This window comes from Lycorma delicatula, chromosome 2 (genome assembly GCF_047948215.1).
Source record: "Lycorma delicatula isolate Av1 chromosome 2, ASM4794821v1, whole genome shotgun sequence".
NCBI lineage: Eukaryota > Metazoa > Arthropoda > Insecta > Hemiptera > Fulgoridae > Lycorma > Lycorma delicatula.
This window is the reverse complement of record NC_134456.1, coordinates 146,655,841-146,674,793: the sequence shown is the minus strand read 5'-3', so window position 1 is coordinate 146,674,793 and position 18,953 is coordinate 146,655,841. Positions and strand designations below refer to the sequence as shown.

General features: G+C 29.2%; 1 protein-coding gene and 1 long non-coding RNA gene across 5 annotated transcripts in view; one reads left to right on the top strand and one right to left on the bottom strand.

The window, feature by feature from the left end:
* The window catches only part of LOC142319302 (uncharacterized), a 61,975-nt gene extending 58,518 nt beyond the window's left edge, over positions 1 to 3,457 (bottom strand). Inside the window, exon 1 of the long non-coding RNA XR_012755167.1 lies at positions 3,357 to 3,457. This is a non-coding gene — a long non-coding RNA (uncharacterized LOC142319302). The remainder of the gene's footprint in view (positions 1 to 3,356) is intronic.
* LOC142319301 (gamma-aminobutyric acid receptor subunit alpha-6-like) overlaps positions 1 to 14,963 on the top strand; it is a 34,193-nt gene extending 19,230 nt beyond the window's left edge. Inside the window, exons 5-9 of one of the 4 annotated variants that reach the window (XM_075356415.1) lie at positions 35 to 117; positions 3,965 to 4,099; positions 7,796 to 7,936; positions 10,076 to 10,287; positions 14,318 to 14,963. In XM_075356415.1, coding sequence (XP_075212530.1) covers positions 35 to 117; positions 3,965 to 4,099; positions 7,796 to 7,936; positions 10,076 to 10,287; positions 14,318 to 14,911 — 1,165 coding nt within the window. In that variant the 3' untranslated portion in view covers positions 14,912 to 14,963. Of the gene's footprint in view, positions 1 to 34; positions 118 to 3,964; positions 4,100 to 7,783; positions 7,937 to 10,075; positions 10,288 to 14,317 lie in introns of all 4 variants that reach the window. The other 3 variants (XM_075356414.1, XM_075356417.1, XM_075356416.1) reach the window with 3 other exon arrangements.
* The last annotated feature ends 3,990 nt before the right edge of the window (positions 14,964 to 18,953 follow it).

The following is an 18,953-nucleotide window of genomic DNA, read 5'->3' as shown; positions in this document are numbered from 1 at the left end:
TTGATAATAATAATTATAGTTTTTTATTTTCTAGATTGACATTTTCTGCTACTTGCCGGATGTATCTGAAAAAATTTCCTATGGATACACAACGATGCCCATTAGTTATTGGAAGTTGTAAGTTAATGTGCTAAAATTAATTGATGTTTTATGAAATATATTTAGTTTATAAATAAAAAAAATGCAAAACAAAAAACCAACCAGGGTAAACTCCTAGTTTGCTTTTGATCCTGATGTTTGGGTGTACATTACTTGTTAAAAACAATTTAACATAAGCATTATAAGATTCCTCGTGAAGTTGCAAAGTATTTTTCACAAAAAGTAGATAAAGATATTTTTCTATATTTTTACCCATGATAATTGGTGATGAAAATTATTTAAAACTGTTTACTTTTTAAACAACAAACCAAATTTTATTAATACACAAAGTTTTACTCAATGATTCTGAAGACTACTGCTAAAATGACTGAAAATGTCATAAAGAGAATTATAAAAACTTTGTATTTATTAAATTTAGTTTGGTTTGTTGCATAAAGAAGTATACATCTTCATCTCATTTAGATTTATATGTGTATACATGTGATGAATATAAATTACCTCTACACAAACAGTAAACAGAAAATAATGTACACATATATATTGGGTTGGGCTCCTGGTAGATAGCTTTAGAACTGCACTATTCTGGTGTTATTAATCAAATTTCTCAATATTTGCATGCTGTTGAAATGGGATATGTTAATGAGTGTTTTTGAAAGATTATCATAATATTGATTTATTTATTTAAAAGTTATTGCATCTTGAAAATGAGTGAAAATAAAGAAGAAATTCAACACGTTTTTAAATTTTATTACAAAAATTAGAAGAATGCAAGTGAGGCTGCTAAAATTATTTTTTTGATGTTTATGGACAAGATGCAGTATCATACATTTGACATAAAAATACTTTAAGCTTAGTCAATATGGAAATTTAGATATGATTTTATATCATAAAAAAGGTGTTTTCTTTAATTCATTTTGATGATATATTTGATTTTTTCTCTCAATTACAGTTTAAGGATCTTAAATTAAATTGGATTATGTATTATAATTTTATTAAAAACACCTAAATGTGCAATAATTTTTTAACAATTGAAAAATAATCTTATTAAAATCATTTAGTGATAATGATTGAAAAAAGAATTATAAAAAGAAACATATAGTTAAGTATGTTTAGTACAAATATTACTTAAGTCTGAATTGGAAAACATTGATTTTATAATCATCCATTTTCATTACATGTATAATGAAGATTTAAAAAAACTAAATTTTTGTATGTGATGTTTAGTCAGTCACATAAAATTTATTTTTAGAAAGTATGTTATACAAATTAATGAAAATAAACATCACTAAGTGTATGGAAATGTACTGAAGAAAATTTTTTCAAAGCTTCTTATTCAGTTTGTTTATCATTAGTGTAGCCAGTACCGTTTATGGAACTAGTTTTGAGGTATTTAGGAAAATTCTCTAAGTATCAGGTGAAATAAACATTATAAATTTGATGAAAACATATATATAATGTACAGACATAATTTAACAGTATTTGACTGTGTGTTTTGGGATTTATTATTTACTTTAAAATAGATGCCATCAAAAAGTATGAATTTTATTGCTACTTGTTCATTAGTAATGTTCTAAATGCTATAAAAATCATGATAAATGATTTATATATAAGCTAAAAAAACAGATTTGTTAAGTACATTTTTACATGTTTAGAAAGTGTGTCATTCTGTGTTCTTTTTCATAAACTGATTTTTTTCTGTAAAAGGTATAATCTGACTTAAATTGAACCATTGGACAACATTAAATTTCAAATAGTATAGATGAATGGGGTTGGTCACAAATAAATAAATGACATAACTAAAGATTAGGTTAATTACAAAGCTTATTTATTGCACTTGAATATTGTTGTAACATTGCATTGCTTTTAGCTTAGAATTCACATTTTAAAGATAAAATAAATAAAATATAACTAGCCTGTGTTGTTCTTATGTCCTACAAAAAATACGTAAAAGTTCAGTTTGATTGAAATACTTTTATAGTATTAAAATTTAATCACATGAATTACTTTATATGTAAGATATAAGATCTGATCATTTTATAAAGTTTTATAATTGCAGTTTGCTTTCATGCATTATTTACAGCAACAGTATTTTCTAACTGTGTAATTAAAGTCAATGTTATTCTTAAGGATTTTGTCCCTTATCTGTGACTATGTTTTACAAAATTTAAATACTCTATTCCACATCCTTGATCATCACCATTATAATTGTCAATCCACTAAATAAAAGTAAACATTTGGTCAATTAATTCCTCCGGCTAGAATGAAGAAGTTTTTAAAGAAATAGACAGTTTTAATTAGAGAATTACCACTTTGTGATAAACACATTCTTTAAAAGTAGGAGTAAAATAAGTACTAACTCATCATAATAATGAATGATGTACTTTTATGAATTAAAGAGTAAACAGAATGGTAGTTTATTTATTTATTATAAAAGACAACATTACTGATGATGACAAACTAAGAATGAATTTTGTTATATAATTAATACTTCCGATTGTTTAGAATGTAAACTCAAAAACAAATAGATTAATGAATAATACATTTATAAAATCGGCCAAGTTTGTGAAAAAAAACTTTACTTTTAAAAATCTAGCATATAAAAGATTATTCTACTTATTCATTTTTTATTTTTATTTACATATATATTAAACAACAAGATCCTTATAATAATAAGGATCATCGCTCTTATCGCTTACATAATGTATGTATTTATTAAAAAAAAAAAAAATACGAAGTTTCATAAGTTATATTTAAAATAAAACCCATTACTAGCATTCTACACCTTTAATAATATTATTAGAAAAAAATAAACACACTCAAGATGGTAAATGGTTAAGAGCTTTCTTAAAATTTTCAGACTTGCAATATTTTAATAAATTTTTTTACGAAATCCCCCTAGTCCCTTTCATCTGATTTCCCCCGTGTGACTAGTGACCAGAATGGAAAAAATATATGGAATAAAATTAAATTAGAACTGTTAAATTACACAAAATTTTATTAAAATGAATTATAATCATGTTGTAAACTTATATTATACATTTCTATTACTGCATAAAAAATAGCTTATTCATATTCAGAAGGCTGTTATATATATTTATACAGAGGTTTAAAGATTATCATGTCTTGCTGGATAGCTATAAAAGAGAAGGTCATACAATAATTCATAACCACAAAAATTAAGAAACAAAGTGTGGTTAATCATTTGTCAGTTAAGTATATAATACACATTTAATGAAAGTAGATTTTAATTTACTTACTATTTATTATTTTTTTCTCTTAAGTTGAACCATTTTACAGAGATCATTGCTTTGTCAGAACTTAATTAAATGGAAGGATTGAGTTAATAACATGTTCTCATATGTATCTCATATTCATACATTCTGATGAATCAGAGATCACTGTGAAAGCACTCAGCATAGAGAAAAAGAGAGAAAAGAAATAAGCTGTAAGTAAATGAAAATTTATTTTTATAAGCAATTATTTTTAACTGCTGTGAGGCAATTTGCTAGACCATTTATTAACATTGATAAGTGTAGGACTGACATACATTATACTAGTGTAGGACTACATTATTATTTTCTCTATATTTTGTTTTACTGACTTATATTCATATTGATCAGAATTTAAAAAAAATACGTTAGAATTATGTTTGACTGTGTTTTTTAAACATGCTTGACTGTATTATTATTATTATAATTAAATAAACAACATTTATGTGTATCAATAATATTTTATTCATGAAATGAAAATATTTATTCAGTATGAATATTTAAGTTCCTTATTGAGTAGTTACTGAGAGCTACTTATAGCTTGTTGAAAATAAAATGATGTACAGAAGCACCAGATTGTTAGTATATGACTGCAGATGGGTATACATCCAGTGATGTCTTGTACAACTGGAAGGAAGGAGGGATTGGTTTGGAACCAGGAATGGAGCTTGCTCAGTATGAACTTGTGAATGTTTCAAAAAAGGATAATGTGTTAGAGATGCGGGGTCCAAGTAAGTAAACTTGAAATGCATTTTTAATTTAGTTCTAAAAGTATTTTTATTCTTTTTCTTGCTGTATATTTAAATACAATGATATAAACTTTATTGTGTATAGTAGATCTGATTGTAACATAGCTAATGTCGTTCCGTTCCTGTACAGACCTGGCTCGAAATCGCATCCCAAATACCTCACCTCCCTACCTCTTTGCAATTTCCACATGGCCACCCAAACTTTCACCACTAAATTGAGTGGGAGATCCTTTACCAATATGGTGGTAGCCTCGTAGGAGGTTGCTTTAAAGTTTTAAATACACCAGTACATACAACTAAGGTTCTGCGATACGCACTCCTTAAATTTTGAATAAGTGCTCGATTTCCTTTTCAAACTTACAAAATTTAGCCCTGTGACCATATCTGCAGTACTTGAAACATCTTTGGATATCCACGTACTCTTTTAAGCGGCAGGACCCTAAATCAATATACAAAAATTTACGCCAGCGGACATAAATTTTTGAAATAGACCAGAACCCCCTTCAAAGACCTCGTAATATTTCTGGGTATCACGTCTACCCTTTTTAAAGACCAGCCTGCAGTCTTGCCGGAAGGCGGCTTCATCCAATTCAGTATTCTGTTCCCTAATGAGGGACAAAACATCCTCATCGGTAAGGCTACGGTCAATATCATAGACTATAATGCGGGGCCTACGCGTTCTCTTCAGGTCTATTTTTACATTCAACCACTTAACCGCAGTGGAATTTCTAATGGCCTGAATGGTCTCTGTATCATCCGCTCCCATAAGTAAAGAAAATCAAAAAAAGAAAAGAACCCAGAGGGTGCGTTCGTTGTTGTTCTTGATGTTTCTGATTTTAAGACTCTTCTGGTCACCCCGAAGGGCATCCTGGAGGTCTTTCTTCAGCTGACTGCTGAATACAATCGAGCCCTCCACACTGCTGACAAACACAACCTCAGGTTTCTTGGATTGGCTGGTTTCACGTCTGCCACTAACCACCTCTGCATACCTATGTGGCTGCATCAGGACCGGGACCGGTTTCTGAGCTGCAGTTACTTCCTTAGGCTTTGAGATGAGATTTTCAAAACTCTCCAGGAGAGTTGTGAAGGCCGCTTGGAAGAATTCTAGATGAGGCAATAATCTTGAAGAAAATTCTTACTGTATTCCTTCTATTCAGATATATTGGGCACAAGCCCACAAGTGTGATGACTACCTGCAGCGAGCCACGGGTAGCTGGAGACCTTCTGTATTCTCCTGTCACTCTTTGCACCTCTTCACCGCTACAAATGTGTGAAATCAAAACTCAACACACAGTTACAGATTACGGCCCCTGCTCTAAAAGAGCGCAAGCAGGACTAAGTGTAAGGCCCCTTCGCTTATAACAGGGACTTGTAACCAGGAGTCGTTGCCACTCTTTTGTGGGTGCTTGAACAAATCTTGTGCCAAAACACAATCCCCATGAAATGGAGATGAATCATCTAAACAAGAAGGGCGAAAAACCGTTGTAACAATTCTCAAAAAGCAAGATTGTGAAACTGGGGAAGGTGCACACTCGACCACCAGCTCAAAAATAGCACTGAAAAAAACTTTATACAATGCAAACCTCTGCTCATGAAAAGAGAACAGAGGTTTATCCACATATCAATCAAAATCCAAAATGGTGAGCCATCAGTAAAAAAGTATACAGAACAGAACTGCAGTTTGCAATCTTCAACCACGGAAACTACAGCCATGTTATCTTCTTCAACCATAGAAGAGGAGGAAATAGCATAAGAATTAGAAACTGAATTAGCAGATATCTACAACTCAACAGTAAAGAATATACAGAAATGTATGTCACAACGCAGAAGATTTTCAATCATAAGTCATACATTCTGTATTGCATTCATAGCGGTGCATGAAGCTTCAGTCAGTTTGAAGCTAAGAGAGCAACTAGATTGATTGGGCTCCAAAAGAAGAATATCTAGACATTTTGAAAATTCAGGAAGATGTTATTGAACCTCTATGTGAAAACAATACTGGGAAGACAGAAAAGAACAAAAAAGAATAAGTGAAACCAAAAATGCAAATGTGGTGGACGTGGTAGAAAGTCTAATAGAAGACAACAAAGTAATATCAGGAGACGAATGGGAGATGAAAATAGACAGATACAAAAAGACAATTAATAAAGAAATTTGAACTGAATGTGAATTGATACATACAGAAAATCATAAAATACAACAAATGAAAAGATTAAAGAAATTAAAAACTACATTCTGACTAAAGTAATGGTTGACATCTACAAACAGTCATGGAAGAATATGAATTAGAAGACACTGACCTTGAAAGAAGTAGACAGATAGAATACATGTTGCAATACAAGATAGATCCAGTAGAACTATTTGTGAGGATGGAAGTTATAAAAACTAAAAGATATAAAAAGATAAATGGATTTGTACCATAAGGACAAACAAATATGGGTAAAACACTAATAATCAACAATCTAATTGGTCTGACCATGCCAGAGGAAATACCACGAGAGACAGATAGAGAGACAAGAGTGGCTTTCACCTACACCAATTACCAAGTGCATTCATGGCATTATTTGAAGAACCAATAATTACGCCAATAAACATAGGATCATGAAAGTTACTATCAGAAGAAAGGTATAACTATCAGAAGTTTTGAAGTTGATTTTCAAGTGAAAAAAGTTTCACTTATTGTTTAATGACCATAGAAATTGAACTTTAATATGAAAAAGATGCTTATTAAGTTATTTAAAATTCCAATGAATCTTACTTACTTTACATTTGAAACTATCAAACATTTTTACTAAAATAATAATAGTAACCTAATAAAAATATCTTGATTTTAACTGGTTTAATAATAAGTTATATAGTTAATTAATATTATTATATACTACTTTAATACTATTCTTAGCTTAAAAGAAAAGCACAGCATTTAGTTAGGGCTAAGTATTTACTTAAGATGAGTCAGAGTTTTAAATGAATCAGATTTAAGGGTAACTATTCAACATTTGTAAATAATTAGGCCTCACATCTTGAAAAATCAATTGGCCAAAGAAAAAGCCAACTTAGGAACTTTTTAATAAAGGGGGTTCCATGGGATCCAACTTAAAAAAAAAAATAAGTTTATAATTTCTGATTCATCATCTGTGTTTCATGTTATAACTTGTTAAATATGCTGTTATTAAGAAGTTATATGAGATAGTTATTGAGAAAGAGAGTTAAATGGGACCCAATTTTTTTTAATATTGATTTTGATTTTTTTTCAGGAATTATATTTTAAATGTAATATAATTTTGATGAAGAAAATATTACTTGGTCAAGGAAATTGACTGGGATCTGACAATTTTTATTAAGAATTATGATTTTTCTTTCATTTATACTTTTAATGCTACATAATTTTTAGATTAAAAATGTCTTTGGATGAAGATTAGTCCCAAATGTTTTACTGAACATTTTGGTTTTTTTCACAATTATGCTCTAAATGTTGCATAATTAAGACACCAATCCTATGATGTATTTGAAATAAACATTTTTCAAGGGCAAAGCCTGGAAAACTATGATAATTTTTCCAGTTTTTTGCTTATTATTTTATGTAATTAGATGTATTTTTCTTTCCATTTTCCATATGAATGTAATTTAAATTATTAAATACATGAAGAATACTTTTGTTGTTAACAGTGGAATTTTCAGTTATCAAGGCAACATTTGTGTTAAAAAGGAATATTGGTTATTTTGTACTGCAGATGTATGTTCCATGCATTTTAATGGTTTGCAGTTCTTGGGTAAATTTTTGGATTGATCCTGATGCAACTCCAGCTCGAGTTCAACTCAGTAAGTTTATTTGTTTATAATTTTATGCCTCTATTAGCTTAATTTATAAGAAAGGTAAAAGCGTTTTTTTTTTAAATACATATTTACTGAACATAAAATATCTGAGTTTGTTTAAAATTTAAATTCATGAAAGAAAAATGCTTTTATGAAAAAAAAATTCAGAAAAAACATTTTTTTTAGGTGGTCTATGCTTAACCCACCTAGTCCAGTGGTCTAGTGGTGAATGCGTCTTCCCAAATCAGCTGATTTGGAAGCCGAGAGTTCCAGCGTTCAAGCCCTAGTAAAGCCAGTTATTTTTACATGGATTTGAATACTAGATCGTGGATACCGATGTTCTTTGGTGGTTGGGTTTCAATTAACCTCACATCTCAGGAATGGTCGAACTGAGAATGTACAAGACTACACTTCATTTACACTCATACATATCATCCTCATTTATCCTCTGAAGAATTATCTAAACGGTAGTTACCGGAGGCTAAACAGGAAAAAAGAGAAAAAAGAGGTGGTCTATGCTTGGGAGTATGATATATGGAATTTGTGAAGTATGAAAAATACCATCTTACTAAGAATTAAACATAAAATTTTTTGTTTGATTAGAAACACATTATACTACACCATCAAGGATGTTGTAGAAGTGAAATACATTCTTTCTGTACAACCAAAAAACTTACATTTGTTAGTATATTTTATTTTTTATTTAACTATTGTATGTGGTTTGTAAGTACTAAGTGTATTATGCATTATTTTGGAATATTTATTGTAAGTCTTTAATTATTTTATTTAGAGCAAATTTAAAAATTTAGTATGCTTTTTTCATATTTTGTAAATCTCAAAAATTAGTTTTCAGTTGCCATAAAAACATATTTTGTAGTAATCAACTAATTTTTATAAGAAAAAATATTTTTAGAATTTATGAGGAATTAGAAACCAGTACATTCTACAATAATAATCTTCTCTTTGGAAATTAAAAGAAATAAATTTGCTTCTTTGCTAAAGCATTGTAAATGACAAAATAATTTAGAAAAATTCTGCAAATGTCATGGTATTGGTAACAAATGGTTGTTTCAAAAACTTAAAACATGATCTTTAATACTTAAAACACCTTAATTTATGATGATAGAGTCTAAATCTTACTATCCCAAAACAAATGCCAGCTTATTTTTATTTTTCAGATCTTTAACCAACCCCAAGACAATTTTCTAAAAAGAAAAGTGTTTGTTAATGTATACCTAAGAGTCCTTTAGATTTTAAAACTTTCTTTTTCTTTGTTGCAAAGATCAAAGCCATCTTAACTCTTGAAACAAACATTTACTATTGTTATTTGCTTTGTAGCTGAGACAATTCTCAACCATTTAGTACCTTGTTTTTCAAGGTCTTTGCATCTTTTCACAGTTTTATTTTCTTTAGTCAGTTGATCTAGTCAAATTTTGTTCTTCAGTCATTTCATTAAACCTTTGATCTGTGTTGGTTTCTGTGGATTTAATTTTCTAATTTTTTCAAAATTCTTATTTGGTGCAGGCAGCAAAAAAAATATTTTTATACTTCTGCATTTCACAGTTTAATTAACATTCATGAACTTATAACTCATGTAACTTAACATAACTTTCAACTTAACATTCATGAACTTAACTTACTTTATATTTAACAACAATCAGATATCTTTATTAAAATAACAATAGTAACTTAGTAAAAGTATCTGTGATTTTAACTGGTTTAATAATGAATTATGCAGTTAATTAATTTTAACAGTACTATTCATAGCTTAAAAGTAGAGACATAGTAAGGCTCAGCATGCACTATTGCAGCAGATTAATTAATGAGCTGTATGCAACCATTCTTTTCGATTGATTATTCATAACTGAATTACAAATTGTTTTATATACATGTTTACTGAAAAATATGTTTTTGCATATTTGCTGTAGAATAAATACTCGTACGCAAAATTTTTGGTTCCCTGTTTGATTATTTTGTAGAACTAATATTATCTCTCATTACTACGTAATTAAACATTTTATATAAGGATACAAACATTTTCTTATTAAAAAATACTGAATTCAATATTTTTTGGTGTTTAGTTCACATAAAACTAATTAATTAATTTTTTTAATTATTTACATTGCAAGTTGATTTTTGTTGCAGGCGTTACATCGGTCTTATCAATTACAACTATTGGATTTGTAGGGCGTTCAGCCTTACCTAAAGTTCCTTATCCAACAGCCCTTGACTGGTTTGTAATTTTATGTTTTGTCTTTGTATTTGCTGTTTTGGTTGAGTATGCTGTGATTAATTTCATTGACAAAGTAACTGAAGACATAAAAAAAATTCTTCAGGATCGTGAGAAACGTAAGAAGGTAATAAATATTCTTCTTAACATTCTATTTATATACATTTTGATCTTAGGATAAATAGATGTCTCCCATTTGGAGAGTTCTGTTCACTTAAAAAATAGCTATCGAGGTTTAAAATATTTTGTGGCTAAAAATTAATTTAATTTACTAAATGATCTCATATTATTGGAAAAAATACATTGTTAATGTTCTGTATCTTTATTTAACTTTCTGTTTGATTATGTATGTAGAAATGTGTTACAATATATTTCTTTTATGTGGAAAAGTGCTACTAGCTTTTCGTCCAGGTCTTCAAATCCTGATCCTTCCAGGTAAAAGACTGATACATTTACTCTGTGCTATTTGGAATGTATTAGTCTGCATTCCAAAGCAGACTTTTTGGACTCTGCAGTGGCAGCTACATATCTACTTAAATGGCTCTAAAAAGAACCATTCAGTTTGTGAGCTCTAGAATTAGACTGCAGTGATGGCTGGGCAGGTCTAGATGCCTTAACTACAAATTGGTTCTTAAAAGCACCATGCTAGTTTACCATCAAGCAGTAAGAACCATTGCAGAGGTTGACAATAATGAAGGTGAATATCAAATGAATTATTTATATATTATTAAATGTTTATTTTAACTGAATTATGAACTGGAACTGTTACTAAACACGATTGTACAAGAATAATGCAATTCCCATTTGTAGGCGACTGGCTGGAACTGAACAAGAGTGACAACTGAAGAATGAATAATGAATGACTGCAAGAATGATGATGGACTTGCTTAAATAATGTTGCTGGAACTGCTGCTTCATCAGGAGCCAAGTGTATACGAAAGGAGTTGTGTGAACTGTCAGGAGTCAAGTGCATCTGAAAGGGGTCGAGTGATGTGTGAGGAGCTGCTGAATCGTCAGTAGCCGAATGTATACAAAAGGAGCCAAGTGCACTGTAAATATCTGAATGAATCGATCAAAGCCGAAGATATTTAAATTTAAAAATCCTATTAAATACATTAAAGCTCCCATTTAAACAATAATAACGAAATTTAAATATGTAGACTATTTAAAAATGAAAGAAACCCAAGTCCAAACAGCATTCTTGATTTTTATTATTTTATTTTATAAAAAGATTATTATAAATCAAAATAAAAAATGATTACTTAACATCATGAGTATAATAGTATTCAAACTTTTGAAAAAAAAAATGGATTACTGTCTAAATATCACCTAGAAATATCCTTTTGGGAGATGATTTCTGTTATGTAGCTCCTTTATCAGTGACCCACTGGATTGGTCCAGTGGTGAATGTGTCTTCACAGATCAGCTGATTTCAAAGTTGAAAGTTCCAATGTTCAAATCCTATTAAAGGCAGTTACTTTTATATGGAGTTGAATACTAGACTGTGGGTACCGGTGTTCTTTGGTGGTTGGGTTTCAACCACACATCTCAGAATGGTCAACCTGAGACTGTACAAGACTGCGCTTCACTTACACTCATACATATCACTCTCATTCATCCTCTGAAGTAATACCTGATGGTGATTCTCGGATGCTAAACAGAAAAAAAAGCTCCTTCATCAGTAGTCTAGTAAGTGTTATGGCGGCTATATTTGTGATTTGGCAATCCCTGTAGACTGTGATAAAATAGTAAATTTGATCTGTGGTATGGTTGTTATTATTTTTTTGTCAAATTTAATTTATTTGTAAATGTTAGTATTGTTTGAGCTTGTTGCATTCATAAAATTTGTCTACTATGTAAAATTTTCTCATTATTATCAATGTCATTGAATAATAATATTATGGTTTATTTGAGATGATTTACAAAGATGCTTATGTTGTTATATGTAGTGTTTACTTCTATTCTTTGTATTAGTGACTGGATGTCTATCCACAACGCCCAATGAGATCATTTTGTGCTATTACTGTTTACTGTTTAATTTGTATACTGGTGGGATTTTGTTAGTTTGTCATATGATCTTATATATTTTGTTTAAGGTTTTGAAAGCATTATTATTTCTTATTCATAGTAATACCATCCTTTCTAAAAGTCTTGACAATTTTGTATGAATGTATTGCTTGATTTATGTTAATGCTATGAATTTTATTTTCATCAGAATACTTTTGATTTACCCTAAAAAGTGTAATTTTAGCCTAAAAAGTATACTTATGACTTTTTTTTGTATTTCGTGCAATGTGCTTCGTCTGTAAGCATGAATGTGGAACAATAGCCATTGAAATGGTCATTGTTTGATTTAACGTGATTGTTGAGTTATAAGTTTGTCTATTTCCTTCCAAAAGTAAAGCAAGACCTATTCTTGAACCTTTTTAATAAAATTGTTTTGTTAATAATACCTTACAAAAAATTTAAGAACAGTTATTTAAATATAATAAATGCTTCAAATTCATATTAATATAAATATTTTTTTGTAATTTTTTTTTCATTTTGTCAGTAAAAAAATTGCTTAAAACTTGTTTGTTCTTTTGTCAGTATACTACTATACTCGAACAATTTAATAAATTTAAGGTCAGGTAAAACTTTATTTCAGTTAAAATTCAAACATAATTTTTTATTATAACATCATTTTTCATCTTAGTTCGCTTGCTTTTCAATGCAATATTTCTATTATTGTACAAGCTTCTTGATATACTCAGAAAAACCCGTTTTTGCTGAACAACAATCCATGCATGCACTTCGGTCCTTCAGTTTTTGCTTGGAGGTAAATCAACTTAATGGCTCTTTGAGTTGACCAAACAGGTACTAGTCTGAAGGAGGAAATTCAAACCCGGAGGGTGAGGCTAATACCTCAGACTTTATTTTCTAGATGGTTTCAACTGTGTGGGCAGCTGTATGCAGTATTTTATATAACAAAACACTGCCTTTTTTCCTTAGTGTTTGCTTCAAACATTTAACTGTAACAAGTAATGGTTATTGTTGTCTCCTTTCCTGTTGATGTTCCAGTTCTGGGCTGTGTGAGTTCCACACCCGAAGTACTATTAACATCATCTATTTTCCTGCTGATGGTTGACTTTTGAACTTTTTCTTGGTATGGGATTGTGGATGTTTCCATTCAATATTCTGCCAATTACTGTCTGGTGCAAAGTGGTATACCCATATTTTGTCACTAATGATGATGATTTTGTTCAAAAAAGCGCACATTTATTATCACAATAGACCAAATATTCTTGACAGATGTCAAAGCACATTTGCTTATGTAGCATTGTGAGTTATTTTGACCCATTTTGCACAAACTTCAGTGAAGGTTGTGCATAATTTTGTGAATAATTTCACAACGGTAATGAATAATTTCATTATGTTGTAAATAATTTCATCGTTAGAGCCACAACTAATTTGTAGACCTTTTGTCACTTCATCAATTGTCACATAATTGCTACTTCATTTACCCTCATCAACCTTTCAGATCCATGATTGTACACAATCAATGTTGTTATCAGTTGTAACCATATATGGATGTCCTGGGCCTTCATACCTAATACTTATGTGACTATTTTTGATTTCTCATTCCACTCGACATTCTGCTATGGTGAAACACTATTCCTATATTGTGCTAAAAGTTTTCAATAAATTTTGACCATCCATGGAAAATCTTCAGCCAACAAAAAATGATTAATGAAGACTGCTTTTATTTAGAGTAAATGGAAAGTTGTAGTAAGTTTCCATTTACTCTAAATGGAAACTTACTACAACTTTCCATTTAGAGGAAAGTTGTTATTGTGACAATAACAGTTCTATTGTGACAATAGAACTGACTTATTCTTTTCAAATTTATGGAGAAAAATTATTAGTTGGAAACAACAAAAGCACTTGCATGCAAAATAGCAGAGTTGCACCAACAGAAACACAATTGCAAAAACATTGTGGTTAATTTTTTATGTCTTGTATGTAAGAGTGAATACAGAAGAACGTGATGATTTAAAATTTGTGTATAATAATTAGAGTTGATAATTTATTTCATTATACTAAAACTATTTAAACAATTTGTTTCCTGACTCTTGTAATCTGAGTACTATTTCTTTTTAAATTTCATTTCTTTGTAGGAGCAAGAGGAAGAAAAGGAACGTGAAAGAGCTCTTCTGCAGGCCAGTGAAGAAAGTATTGGACAAGACACACCACCAAATGAGCCCAGCTTAATAAAGAAGCATTCAGTAGATATACATAACATTTGTCCATATACATGTGGCAGTACCAGTTCTCAAGGGCCTATATTAAAAGTTCCTATCCCAACAATTACCATCCAATCAGAAACTGTATCTACAAATAACCCAGTACAGCCTACAACACAACAGATAATTGAACAGGGAAGTATTAATTTTGATTTAGAAATGATGGACATAGAAATGATTGATAAATCTTATATAGATCCTGATGATAGTATTTCAAGGCGTACTATAAGCAGCAGATTATCTCAATCTCGACGAAAACTTTGTATACCATTTCAAGTATTAAAAGAAGTAAGGATACTTCCGACTGAAAAAGAAATATCTGAAAAAAAGGGCGAAAAGAAAAAGTTTACAAAAATAGATACTCGTTCTAGAATAGTATTTCCAGTTTTGTTTACTTCAGTCATGTGCTTATATGTACTATTATACACTTACGTTGTAGTGGATAACATTGATTATGTTGAAGATTAAAGTATGATGCCAATAAATATTAATCATCAATAAATATTTTTTTTAAAAATGAGTGGAATAAACTTTTTTTATGTTCACCATTCTTTTATGATATTGTGAAGTTACAGGCCTCTTAAATTAATAGTTAATTATCGCTGTACACAATGTTTGTAAGTTAAAATTTCATAACAGTACATTATCTGAATCAGTATTTTTTAACAGATTTCTATATTAAAATAGAAAAAAAGGCAATTTGATCTTTTTGTAAAGTGTCTGAATATTTTCAGTTATATGTGTATTTCTGTAACTATAACTATGTTCAAAAATCTACCATAAAAATTTGGCATAAATTTGATTTTTTTAAAATAAAATTTTCTACAAAAGATGTTTAAAAATTTTAACTTTTTTTTATAAAATCTATAACGTGTATTTAGTTTTTAAAAATGTTTTTATTTGTTTTTGGTGGAAATTAAAATTTTTATGATGTATTTTAGTACTGAAAAAATTAAAATTTTTAATTACAAAAAGAAATCAGAATTTGGCATACACTATATATATGAATTAGATTTAATAGTAAAATAAAATTAAAACATCTGATTTACACATTTTAAAAGTGCATAAAATTTTATTTACTAATAACTAATGATTTTTTTAATTTTTTTTATTCTTATTATTGAATTATTATTTATTGTAAATTTTTTTTACAATCAGAGGTTAATTAATAAATCAATATATTTAAATTTAAAAAAAAGTTAAAAAAGATAGATAATGAAGTTGGATTTGAACTGATGTACCTTCCCACTGTAAGATCCAAATTTTCATTAATTAAAATTTTATTTGTCTATAACTCTGGAACCGATGAAAATAAGTACCACTTATGATATATCGTTGAAAAGCTCTCAATGAGGGCTTATTACTGCAGTTAAGAAAGTCCAAAATCCAAATTTTAAGCTTTTTTTGGACACTTAAGAAAGTCTATACTTAAGAAAGACACTTTAGTCCAGTCAATTGCAATCAAATGAAAGGTGCACTACTAGATGTTACAATAGCCCTAAATCCAAAATTTCAACATTCTGCGGCTAATTGTTTTTGTGTTATGCAAGATACATATGAACGTTCAGATGGCATGCCAAACTAGTCATAATGGATTCAGGGATGGTCAAAATGCATATTTCCACTGAAATCTGAAAACCAAAATTTTTCACAATTACAATACTTCCTTTACTTCATACAAGGAAGTAAAAAGACCCAAAAAATACATACAATGCACTATATATATTTTTTATTTTAAGGTTAAACAAAATAATCTTTGGAACATGGTAGTGGGAGCACGCTAACTTGATTTGATTTCGTTCCAAACTGGTCTAAGGCTAAGTTTTCAATCAACCATGTAAAAATAAAAATTAATAATTAATAATGTTTATTTACCACCCTCTTTTATCACTAGCATGACAAACAATGATTCATCTACCTTTAAAGATAGGAGTAGTTAGAGTATCTCAAGCTGTTTTATTTCTCCAAACAGCTCTTTAATTTATGTTTTTATTCACACACGTTTCATCCCATTAGACCCTCAATCTGTGTACAGCTTTAAGGAATCAGTATCGATGTTTTTCCAGAAGCAGTTTTCATCCATTTAGCATAAGTTTAAATCCTCTCTTTTTAATGATGCTCTTAGGTAAATATATTGACTGCTAAACATTCAGCTCCCTTTAAAGATGGAAAAGTATTTTTGTAAAATCTTTTTTGGCAACTGATTTTGGGAAGTTGTAAAGATCTTTAAACATCATTGAAACTATGTCTATTACCAATTACTGGTAATGATGTTTCTATTTTTTCTCTGGTGTTATTTTAATCAAACTTAGTGTTATAGCCTTTTCAGCTTGTACAGCTGATGTTTTAGAGACCACTTTTAAACTTATATTAAATGCTTCAGTTCAAATTATAATCATTTTTATATCCATCAAAGAGTTATCATTATTACTGTTTTGGGTTTAGCTCTGTTACTCTGAAGCCTAATAGCTGTAAAGACAAAGTATAAAGATTGACCAAAATTTTGGATTTCAGGGTTATTACAAATGTGGACCCTTATTTCAAAAATCCTGTAGTTCAAAATCACAGAAAAAGTTACTGAAATTTCCTGAAGATATATGTACTTGTTTGGTCTGTATTTTGATTAATAGCTCCAGACTGACTCAACATAAACTCCTTTAAAATTGCTCAAAAAAAATTCTTATGTATGAGGCATTATTGGCATCAAATTTTAAACAAAATTAAAAAAGTGGATGGGGTAGTTTTTGGGATTTTTAATTTTTGACTTTTGTATAGAGGTAGAGTGGAAAACTGAGGTTTAGTACAATGAAAATACTTATTAAGTTATTTAAAATTCAACATTTTTAAGTTCGATGTTGGGAGTGAGGATATTCCATATTATTACTAAACACATTTTGCCTAATTTAAAAAATATGTTTACCAAAAAAGTTGAAATTTGGCACAAATATTTGGATTCATGTAGCTCAGCTTTGGCCTGATTTTTAACATCATCTAACAAGTATCAATTACGGTATCCATATTTGTTTTTAATAAACTATAATTTTTACCCTTGTTGAATAACACTGCACCAAATCGGACTGACTAATTGAACTAAATAATTATTCCAAAAAATACATTTTTTAACTACAAAAAAAAGAGGATTGGCTAGAACCTGGACTTAAAATATATTTTTTTTAAACTTTAATTTTCATGTTTGAAAATTCAACTGTATCTAGTATTAATGTAAATGTTATGGGAACTTTTTAAAACAGGTGCTCTTTATGGAACCTGACAAGAATTTAAAAGAAGTTTTTGTGTTTTTTTTTAGTTTCTGATACATTAACTGTTTTTCAAATAGTGGCTGTTATTAAAATGTTATACGAGGTAGCTGTGAAGCAGGGTGGTCAAATGGAATCTAAATTTTTTTACTAACAATGTTATTCTGATTTTAGCTGTTATACTGTAAGTAGATTTATTCTGATGATAAAAACGTCATTTGATAAAGCGGATCAAATTGGATTCAGGTTTTTTACTGAACATTTTTGTTTTTATATCTGTCAAGGCTAAAGCTGTTAAAAGTTACATAACTGTTTGCCAGTTTTCATTTAATCTACAGAATAAATCAAACATATTAAAAAAAAAAAAAAAAAACATTGTTTTCAATTTATGTTTAATGGTACATTTTATTTATTTGGAGTCACAACTTTTAATAAAATGTAATAAACAAGTTAATAATTTACAAGTAAATAATAAACAAGGGTCTTTTTATGCAATTTTTTTTACATGAAATAAAATTAATATTTTTTATATATTCTGGGCTTTTATTTGCTAGAATAAAAACAAAATTAAGCATAAACATAAAAAAAATAGCTACTCATTTTATTTCTAATGTAATTATATGTTTTTTTATGGTTATACTTGTTAATATATAAATGGATAGGGGAAAAGTTTTTTCATATTTTAATGCAAAAGTAAAACAAAGTTATTTTTATTTTAAATGATGTTTATTAAATAATATATATGCCATTTTGATTGATCACCTTTCCAATTTTTGAGGTAAAAATCATAATCTTGTCACTATAGAACTTCTGTGGTTTTTGGATGAAAAACTGTGATAACTGATTTTTACCGGCTTTTTTGAAGCCAATTTTATACCATTAAAGAGTTCTTTAGAGACTGAAAGAAATGGTAATATGATGGTGCAAGGACAAGATTATATGGTGGATGCATCAAAACTTGCTGGGCAACTTTTGATAAGTCACCAAAAGTGTGTGGGGTCTAGCTTGGTCATTATGTAAGAAGACACATTTCCTACTGATCTATTTTGGTTGCTTTATCTTGATCATTTGGTCCAGTTTTTTCAGTTATTGACAGTAGAGGTTAGTACCAATTGTACTAACAGTAATTGTTCACTATGAGCTGCAGCACATAGTGAACAATTCCTTTCTGGTCTCACCACACAAACAGGATCACTTTTTTGGGGTCATTCCACCATTTCCAAAGCTTCGATAACTTTAGCCACAATAATTTC